Source organism: Vulpes lagopus, chromosome X (genome assembly GCF_018345385.1).
Source record: "Vulpes lagopus strain Blue_001 chromosome X, ASM1834538v1, whole genome shotgun sequence".
Classification (NCBI taxonomy): Eukaryota; Metazoa; Chordata; class Mammalia; order Carnivora; family Canidae; genus Vulpes; species Vulpes lagopus.
Window position 1 is genome coordinate 64859330 of NC_054848.1, and position 11085 is coordinate 64870414.

At 39.6% G+C, this 11085-nt stretch overlaps 1 protein-coding gene across 8 annotated transcripts in view; it reads right to left on the reverse strand.

Moving 5' to 3' along the window:
• RPS6KA6 (ribosomal protein S6 kinase A6) overlaps window positions 1–5907 on the reverse strand; it is a 199826-nt gene extending 193919 nt beyond the window's left edge. For 7 of the 8 annotated variants that reach the window (XM_041740158.1, XM_041740155.1, XM_041740161.1 and 4 more), the window contains exon 1: window positions 5330–5907. In XM_041740158.1, coding sequence (XP_041596092.1) covers window positions 5330–5407 — 78 coding nt within the window. In that variant the 5' untranslated portion in view covers window positions 5408–5907. The remainder of the gene's footprint in view (window positions 1–5329) is intronic. The other variant, XM_041740157.1, reaches the window with a different exon arrangement.
• Between the last annotated feature and the right edge of the window lie 5178 nt (window positions 5908–11085).

Sequence of the window (11085 nt, forward strand, 5' to 3'; positions counted from 1 at the left end):
CTCATGAAAACTTTACCAAATCAAGCTATTCTTTATAACCCTTACCCAGGAGCGCCCAATATCCAATCACACCTTAGGTAACACCTCTTCATCCTGACAAAATCCACTCAAAAGCTAAAATTGTATACACTAACAATGAGACTGAAGAAAGAGAAATTAAGGAGTCAATCCCATTGACAATTGCACCCAAAAGCATAAGATACCTAGGAATAAACCTAACCAAACAGGTAAAGGATCTATACCCTAAAAACTACAGACCACTTCTGAAAGAAATTGAGGAAGACACAAAGAGATGGAAAAATATTCCATGCTCATGGATTGGCAGAATTAATATTGAAATTGCCATTGTTACCCAGGGCAATTTACACATTTAATGCAATCCCTATCAAAACACCATGGACTTTCTTCAGAGAGTTGGAACAAATCATCTTAAGATTTGTGTGGAATCAGAAAAGACCCCGAATAGCCAGGGGAATATTGAAAAAGAAAACCATATCTGGGGGCATCACAATGCCAGATTTCAGGTTGTACTACAAAGCTGTGATCATCAAGACAGTGTGGTATTGGCACAAAAACAGACACATAGATCAATGAAACCGAATACAGAACCCAGAATGGACTCTCAACTCTATGGTCAACTAATATTCGACAAAGCAGGAAAGACTATCCACTGTAAAAAAGTCTCTTCAATAAATGGTGTTGGGATATTGGACATCCACATGCAGAAGAACTAAACTGGACCATTCTCTTACACCATACACAAAGATAAACTCAAAATGGATGAAAGATCTAAATGTGAGACAAGATTCCATCAAAATCCTAGAGGAGGGCACAGGCAACACCCTTTTTGAACTTGGACACAGCAATTTCTGCAAGATATACCCATGCAGGCAAGAGAAACAAAAGCAAAAATGAATTATTGGGACTTCATCAAGATCAAAAGCTTCTGCACAGCAAAAGAAACAGTCAACAAAACTCAAAGACAACCTACAGAATGGGACAAGATATTTGCAAATGACCTATCTGATAAAGGGCTTCTATCCAAGATCAATAAAGAACTTAGTAAACTCAACAGCAAAGAAACAAACAATCCAATCATGAAATGGGCAAAAGACATGAACAGAAATCTCACAGAGGAAGACATACACACAGCCAATAAGCTCCTGAGAAAATGCTCTGCATCACTTGCCATCAAGGAAATACAAATCAAAACCACAATGAGATACCACCTCACACCAGTGAGAATGGCGAAAATTAACAAAGCAGGAAACAACAAATGTTGGAGAGGATGTGGAGAAAGAGGAACCCTCTTGCACTGTTGGTGGGAATGTGAACTGGTACAGCCACTCCAGAGAACTCTGTGGAGGTTCCTCAAAGAGTTAAAAATAGATCTGCCCTACGACCCAGCAATTGCACTGCCGGGAATTTAACCCAAAGATACAGATACAGTGAAATACACGAACACCTGCACCCCAATGTTTATAGCACCAATGTCCACAATAGTCAAACTGTGGAAGGAGCCTCAGTGTTCATCAAAAGATGAATGGATAATGAAGATGTGGTATATGTATATAATGGAATATTACTCAGCCACTAGAAACGACAAATACCCATCATTTGCTTTGACATGGATGGAACTGGAGGGTGTTATGCTGAGTGAAATAAGTCAATCAGAGAAGGACAAACATTATATGGTCTCATTCATTTGGGGAATATAAGAATTAGTGAAAGGGAATAAAGGGAAAGGAGAGAAAATGAGTAAAAGTGTCAGTGAGAGTGACAAAACATGAGAGACACCTAACTCTGGGAAACGAACAAGGGGTAATGGAAAGGGAGGTGAGCGGGGGGGGGTGACTGGGTGATGGGCACTGAGGGGGCACTTGGCGGGATGAGTACTGGGTGTTATGCTATATGTCGGCAAATTGAACTCCAACAAAAAAATTTTTTTAAAAGAAAGAAAATAAAATAAGCTAATAAAAGTTGGGAAATACTGAAAAGTTTGGTGGACTAGCCCTTCCTCAAAAGAATGTGTTAATTAAATGTTCTAATAATTAAAAAGAGCTAAAATTGTGTCTTCCTGTGGGTCGATGCCCTTTGAAGTCCCTATTCCTATTATACCTAATAGAGACAATCCCTGCAATAGCTCTCACAACCAAAGCTTCTTGCTTATCCTATTTTCCCTCTCCCAAGAACCTTCTTCCCAGTAGCCAACACAGTCCATATTTCCCCTTTTAAGGCCCATTTTCTACCTCTCACTAGAACCAAGCTAGTTATTATTTCAAACCTTCAACACATTTTCTCACAAGACAATTTAACAAACGGTGGTTAGGCTCTTCATCATTATACCTCCCTATTGTGCACTGGTCTAAAAATGTAACTGTTAATAACTTTTTCCTATGAGAAAGTATGGTCAGAGTCTCAATCAATCCTCGCACTTCTGAATGATAATTCAAAGGTTAACAATTGCCCATGAAACAAGACAAGTAAAAGACTCCACAGTATGTAATAGTGCATAAAATCTTTAATTTAACCAGGATTTAACACCCATAAAAACTGACAAAAATTACATTCCTTAAAATTAAAGTTAATGCATTCTCACTCATGTTTTCTTTAAGGATTCTAGCACATTCTCAAAATATATATTCTACAATGAAACCACCCTTAGTCCTAAAAACTATAATGATTGGGGCTTCAAAGCTCATCCTGAAGGGTTAACATTTCTAAAGCTGACATCAACAAATATATAATTAAAAGTCAGAGAAAGACAAATATCATATGATTGCACTCATAGGTAGAATTTAAGAAACAAAACAAATGAACACAAGAGAAGGGAAGGAAAAATAAAATAAGACAAAATCAGACAGGGAGACAAACCATAAGACTCTTAACTATAGGAAACAAATTGAGGGTTGCTGGAGGGATGGTGGGTGGGAGGATGGGGTAACTGGGTGATCAGCATTAAGGAGGGCACATGATGTGATGAGCACTGGGTGTTAGATGCAACTGATGAACCACTAAATTCTATCTCTGAAACTAATAATACACTATATGTTAATTAAATTGAATTGAAATAAAAAATTTAAAAAGAAAAAAAAAGTAAGTCAGAGGGGGTCCCTGGGTGGCTCAGTAGGTTGAGCATCTGCCTCTAACTTTTAGCTCAAGTCATGATCTCAGGGTCATGAGAGTGAGCCCCATGTCAGGCTCTGCACTCAGCAGGGAATCTACTTGAGATTCTCTCCCTCTGCCCCTATCCAACTTGTGCTCAAGCTTACCTGTGCTTGCTTGCTCGCACACATGCTCGCTCTCTCGCTCTCTCAAATAAATAAATCTTTTAAAAAAATTAAATAATGGTCTGGAAGGTAAAATTGTTTCCTTCTTATCAAAAGAATACTGTTATAAACAAACAACAAAAAAAAAACCCTTTTACATACTAAACAGTTCTGTCCAGGTGTAGCATTTAGTTTTCATCTAGAATATTTTTAACTAAGTCATTTGAAGCATTAAATCTAATGAATCATAACTATCAGATAAAGGAGGCAGAAATACTACCTTCACCACATTACCTTCACCTTTTGTTTTACTTTACAAGGATTAACAATTTCCACTGGAATATTTTTCCAAATTGCTGAGTTAGACCCATTGTTAAATTTCTTTAATACCTAAAACATACTGCAAACAATAAAAACATCATATGTGGTAATTATGATTCAAAACATTTCTCAAAATTTAACAAAATGATAAGATAGCAGGCATGCAAAAGGCTCTCCATCCCCCTCCCCATCCTTATATACAAACATTTAACTCTTTTTCTAAACCAGATACCTGGAACTGTAAGTCAACTGATTACATATGTGAATAAAATAACATTCCTCTCCCTTTGAACAGTCTTGCTAGAAAATTGTTGCAAGTATGAAACATTGCTATAGTCCAAGAAGAAATTTAGCTTTCTTCATTTATTCTGTTAAGAGATGTAGAATATTAAAATGTATTTTGGAACTGCTTAGTTTACTAGTAAAATGTTAACTATAGTGGAAAGGGTTCAACTTTAGACTCCTTCTGAATTTATTTCTATTATACTTCTTGTTCAATCTTATCCTGGCACAGAATTTTAACCTCAATTTATTTGGAAAAGTGAAAAAGAAAAAGGAATGAATAAAACAGAGAACAGTCCAAAGTGTATTTTTAAGGATGGAGCAAGTACTTGAAGACAAATTAGCATCTTGAGATGTGGAGAACTGCGACTGCCAATTCTACCACAAAATATCCTACTGTGAATCAATTTGGTCTTCAGTACTTTTTATGAGGTCTATTGTGGCCTCTACTGGAGTATTAAGCTGTCAATCTATTAAGTTGTCAGAAAAGGATCTAACTTTCTATCCCCAAAGTCTTGTTTTTAAAGTTTAAATGCAAAAAAAATAAAAAAATAAAAAAATAAAGTTTAAATGCTGCCCGTTACTAGCAACAACACTAAAAATATAGAGTACCTGTGCACATGTAAGTTTTCACTGCACAGTTGACCTAAGTCCAATCAGAACAGTTTCAGAAGAGCGGGAAGAGAGGAGAAGCAAAAATATTCTGGTTGAACCTCGTAGTCTTCCAAAGATTCATCTTATAAGGCCTAGGGTTTACTTTGTGTTTTCTTTTACCGACCAATGGGGCGGGGGCAGCAGTTGGGGAAAGAAAAAAGGAGGAAGAGGGTGGTAGAATTGAGGAGACTACAGAACATCACATAGTAAATCACGAAACCCAGCCGCCAATTAATCTCCAAATGGGTTCTTACAAAAACAACAACATGCCATGGAGAAACTAGAAAGCTAAGTAAGGAGTACACATCCCTACGAGCAAATGTCCCCAGAGTTATTCTGTCATCTAGGTATGTTTTTGTTGCGCTGGGTTCCTAAAAGTATCTGGGATTAAACAGCTAGCTGGAGTCAGCAGCTGTCCCTCAAAGTGACCCCAGAGAGCAAACCTGGCGCAGCAGAGAAAGAGGAATGTGCTGAGCGGGGCGCTGTACCTGGCGCGTTCCCCAGTCCCACTTCAGGTCGCAAAGTGAAGAAACTTAGTCACAACTCCAGCGTAGCCCGAGAGGCAGGAGCTCCTTCTGAGACAGACCCCAGATCTGGGCTGCTCACTCCCCAAGCCCTAGCCCTAGCCCGTCATCTCCCGAGCGAAAGCACAGTTGAAGCAGAGCATGCTTCGCTGTCCCGCAGCCTCAACGGGGCTTGCCTGGGCACCCCGCTCCCTAGCCCCAAGACCTTCTCTCTTGGGCCTCTAGCCAGGGTCCTGAGAGGAAGGGGGATGGCTTCAGCTCTTGGCCACCATAACTAACCTTGCCGCTGCTCGCGCCGCTTCCGAAAACCTCCATTTCTTGGTTCAAAAGCTCGTCCTGAGGAGCGAACGGTAGCATCGTCCCTTCAGGAGCACTTGAGCAGGAGCTGCCAACCGCTGGCGCAACCGCGCATCCCGTCGTTTGAGCTTGCCAGCCGCCGCCACCACCAGCGAAACCCTTAGCCCCTCCTTCAGCGACCGCTGCCCTAGCTTCAGGGTCCCCTCAGAGGCTGTGAGCGGAGGACCGTCTCCGCAGGCAGCTGCTCCCCATAGACAAGAAAACTCTATGCTGCCTCACGGAGAGTTCCCCTCGGCTTGTGCTCACCACTGCCGCCACCACGACTGTCGTTCGGCGTTGACTCTGTCGCCCACCCCGCTTCCTAGGGCCTCCTCCCCGTACCCAGCTCTGTCAATATGGCGGCAGCGGCGGCTTCACCTGTGCAGCTCCTGGACCCCACCCTCCGCCCCCCTCCCCCGCGGCGGCAGCAGCACAGTAGCGTCACTGGAACGTCAATGGAGATTCCCCAGCCCCAGGTGAAGAGGAGGTGGGAAAGAAGAGCTGGGGTGAATACCGAGGACCGCGTGGTTGGGGGTGGGTAAGAGGGGAGGAGGAAGCGCTGGGCTAGGAGGCAGGAGAAGAGTAGTAAAAGCCACTGCTAGCGCTGCAGTAAACCTGCCCACTTCATGGAGCATGCGCGTCTCTGTTCACACATGCTCAGCAGGCCCTCTCAAGTCTACGAAGGCGGCTTGCAGGCGGGAGGATTCCCAAAATGAATGTAGAAACAGGGAGATGCTCTGGAGCATTGGAGGAGTTAGTGTCTGGGGAGGACTCCAGGAATATCTGCTTGCAGGGCTCACAAAAGCGGGTGTCCTATACACCGAACCACACCCATTTTTGTATAGTGATGAATAGTAGAGCGAGGATTTAGTACAGCATACATTGGGCCTCTAGAAGCAGGAGGAAGGAAGAAAATGCATTTAAAATAAATTAGTACACCTATGCTCCCAAACTCCTCCACCCCCCACCCCAGTCCCTCTCAGCACTTCCCTCTGGTTGCCCTTATAGTATTGATGGCACACAGTATTTCTAGTGTTCATACACACGTGCACATAAATATGCCACTTATTGGACCCTACTTGTGGCATTGAAGGCAGAATGTAGGAACCTAATCTCAACCCCTACCCAGCTCTAAAGGTAAAGGACCTGTAGTAAAAGTAATAATCATTTTTCTGTCTTCTTCTAATCAAACCTTTACCGGTCTGCTACTCTGAGCCACACTCTGTACTAGGAGCCAGCAATATAACACGTAAGTAAACCACACGGGGATGATCAATGAGCTCCTTATTGAAACACTTCAGAACCCATCGTAAAAAAAGTGATTCCACCTTTGACACTTCAAAGAGACTTAAAATAGCAAAGGTAACAGCAACAAGGAGGTTCAGTACCTTGGAGAGGTTTCTAAGGATCAATATAAAACGCAAGCACCCTTTCCCCAATACTACACCCAAGGCTGCGGTGTTGCGTTTGAAAACACTGAAGTATGTCCTCCGTTTATTTCACCATCTGGTGCGCAGCACTGTGGAAGTAAAAAGCAAGCCACAGAGGTTGGCATTGAATTGCAAACAAAGATCACTAATGGTGCCCTCCCACCTCCACTGCTTACAATCCCAGGGGAAAAGTGAGCTTTACAAAATATGATTCTGTAAAAGTGAAAACTTTCCAGGTAGTGGGTGCATGGAGCTATAAACAGTGAAAATGTGCACATGCACACAGTTGCATAAATTCCTGTTTGGCTGAACTGGCAGTGTTCTTAAATAAGCCCCATCATTTTGGGCAGCCCAGGTGGCTCAGCGGTTTAGCACCGCCTTCAGCCCAGGGCCTGATCCTGGACTCCCTGAATCCAGCATGGACATGGAGCCTACTTCTCCCTCTGCCTGTGTCTCTGCCTCTCTCTCTCTCTCTCTCTCTCTCTCTCTGTGTGTGTGTGTGTGTGTCTCATGAATAAACAAATAAAATATTTAAAACATATATTTTTTTTAAAAAGAAAACATCATTTTGAGCATTGGATCTCATCCCTTTTTGCTACTCAGAAGCTTTGTTTTCTGCAATTCTCCATCACCACTCCCCTTAGCATCATGGTTTTTTTTTTCCCTCTACTGGACCTTTCCCATCAGCAAGAATGCATAGTTACTGACCTTAATTTGCTGAGCCACTCATTAGCGTTTGATGCAGTTCAGGACTCTCTTTCTCTTTCTCTTTCTCTTTCTCTTTCTCTTTCTCTTTCTCTTTCTCTTTCTCTTTCTCTTTCTCTTTCTCTTTCTTTCTCTTTCTCTTTCTCTTCTTTCTTTCTTTCTTTCTTCTTTTTTTCTTTCTTTATGTCTTTCCTTCTTTTTTTATGATTCCCTCTTTATTTAAACATTTTCTTGTTTGGCCTCCAGAACAAAACTGTTTGTTCATTTTCCTCCTACAACACTGGATTTCTTCTCAGTTCCCTTTGCAGGACAATCCCTCATTTTCCCAGTTTCTAAAAGTAGAAACTTCAGTGTTATATTCTCCACCCCTATGTTTCCCAACATCCTAGGTATTTCCATAGCACATCCAGTTCCATGGCTTTAAATCTCATCTGTATGCTGAGACCTTTCAAAGTTTATCTCCAGTCTCAAACTCTTTCTCGAAGTCAAGACTTGTATACACAACTGCCTATTTTACTTAAATACCTAATAGGTATCTCAAACTTAATCTACTCAAAACCGAATTCTTGATTCAACCTCAGCCAAGGTTCTCCTTGTCTGGACTTCTCCAGGCAATTAATAACCTTCACCATCCACCTAGTTTGCTGTTCAAATGTTCCATAGAGTGTTTCTTTGACTGTCCTTTCTAAAACACCATCCCCATAACTCTAACTTCGCCCTGCCTTTTTCTTCATAACAACAATCAACATATGGTATATATTTGTTTATTTATTTCCCTGAGCACTTAGCATAATGCTTGGAACATAATGAGGCTCAGTAAAAAAAAAATGAGGCTTAGTAAATATTTGCTGAATGAATTAACATGTCCTTTGCTATTATTGTTTTATGCATTTGGTAAATACACCACATCAACTATATTAAGAAGCTTCTTCACTATGAATGTATTTCTTTTTTTCTCTGAATTTTTATTTAAACTCCAGTTAGTTAACATACAGCGTAATATTAGTTTCAACTGTAGAATATAGTGATTCAAATTTACATACAACACCCAGTGTTCATCACAAATGCCCTGTTTAATACCCATCACCTACTTAACCCATCCCCTCCTCTAGTAACCTTCCATTTTGTTCTCTAGAGCTAAGAATCTGTTTCTTGGTTTGCCTTTTCCCCCCTATGTTCATGTGTTTTGTTTCTTAAATTCTACATATGAGTGAAATCATATGGTATCTGTCTTTCTCTGACTGACTTATTTCATTTAGCATAATATTCTCTAGTTCCAACCATGTTCTTGCAAATAGCAAAATTTCATTCTTTTTATGGCTAATTAATATCCCACTCTGTATTAAATTTCGCCTTCATAAATGTTCATTCATTCAACATTCCTCTTAGCTTATAAACATGCATACATCTGTCTCATTTAAAAAAATCAAAATCCCTTCCTCAACTCAAGGATTTTAATAAATCCCTGTTTCTCAGTTCTTTCAGTTAAGTCCCTCTACATCTATCTCAAATATTTTTTTAAAAATATCTGCTCCATCCTGCATTATCATTGTCTCTGTTCATTTCATAGAATATGTTCTTGGACTAGTTATACTAATGATTCCTCTTAACCTGTCTTTCTGACTTCAAATGTATACTCTTTCTCCAATCCATCCTCCTCACTGGCAGCCCAGGAATCAAAATTCCTCAGTGATAATTCATCATTGCTAGCTCTTAATGTGAATGTTCTCACCAACTGGCCTCTATCTTTCCAGTTTCATCTACCATCTCAAATTCCAGTCAGATCTATGCACATGTTATTGTATCTTCCCTATCCTATAAACACAACTATTTTTATAAACTGAAAGAATATGTTATCCAGTAAAAGGATCACCTTGGTTAGTATTTGGGGTAAATGGCCACTCTGAGTTCAGTGCCCCTATCAATCCCACACTCCTGGCAACACACAATTAATGTTTACACATTGCAAGGAAAGGCCAAATGAAAATGTGCCTAGCCAGGTCTCTGCATCATCCTTGCAGGGATCCATTTGCCATTACACTAATCAAATTAGGCTATACTCCTTGACTTACTTAAATAAATGCTAGGGATGGCATTTTAAAATGTTAATACCATGGATAAATTCAAACCCATTTGAGAATTGCACATTTTCTCAATTGAAAGCACTAAAGTTCAAAGTATATTTAATTATTTCCTATAAACACAACTCTGAAAGCTCTTTTTGTTTATTTCAAGTGAAGAAAATCCATATTTCTCTTTAATGTTATTAACAAAAATGGTGGGTGGGAAAAGTTTTTAAAATTTATTTTTATTTTTTATTACCTCACCCAAGATTTTTCTAGTTTAAGCTCTGGCTTATATAATACCTATCATAAGAATTCTAAAACAAAAAGTCATACAAATCGTCCAAACAGGGTTTTTGAAGGAAAAATGTTTGGCAGCATTAATCACAACAATTTATCCTTAGTGATGAATTAAATAGGCTCATTTTATAGACTGTCACACATTGCTTTTAATATTACTTCTGTTTTTATACTTGCTGTGAATCACTACTAGCTCTCCATTTCCTTTTCTGTCTCTAGGCCTCTTTCCTCTCTCATACTCACACCTACATGTTCATTCATAGTCCACACTGTCAAAAACTAAATGATCATTCTTTACAGCTGCTGTAACCAATGTCACTTGTTTTTTCTGAGTCACTAGTGTTTGCTAACAGTGCTAAAATCCTTCCTGCTCATCTGCCTAATTACTAACCAATCATTGCATCAGAAATTGCAATAATACAGAAGCAGAAGCTATCAATTCTCTTGAGAGAGGGTAAACAAATAGGCAGAAATGATAAAGTATCTTGTCCTTGTTTTTGGCTGATATTTGTATCTAAATGAGCAGCTTCTTAAAACCCAGCTGTGGGTTTTTACCTGAGATCCAAAGTACATTTTGCAGCAGCATTTCTTAGTACCCTCCAAAAAGAAATATTGTATCACTGCAGTGAAAATGCAAATGCAAATGCATGCATGAATAATATTTTTTTCCTCTGAAGAGTATATACTAACTCAGGCCATGTGAAATCGTTTACTGATGCACGTATTTTCTTCTCTCTGATTTAAAACTCAATATTATTTAAAATTAATAACTTATTCGATATTCCTGGGGAAGATTATGGCCATGAAGATAAATGTTTTTGTTTCCCTTTAAGAAATATTCACACAATTGTAAAATCCCAGATTTTCAACCAAAATTAAAAATCTGATGTAAGCACTGAATTGATAAATACTTAACAAAACATACAGATTGCCTGGGTTAAACTTTTAACCAAATAGGTTCAGTGCATACACAAACATGTATTCCAAGATTTTCTCTGAGTAACAGATAGGATTCAAGTTTTCCTTTTATCTGGAGGCTTTGTGTATCCAGCCTGGCAGAGATTGCTGTGGTGTTAGAAGGAAGATTTGTTTGGAGGATAGATGTAACATTTAACTGGTTTCTAGATTTTATTTATAGTTTCCATGACTGTAGTCCCTGGGTTGACTTAAAGGCTGAATTGTGAAGTGAGAAGCAGAGAGG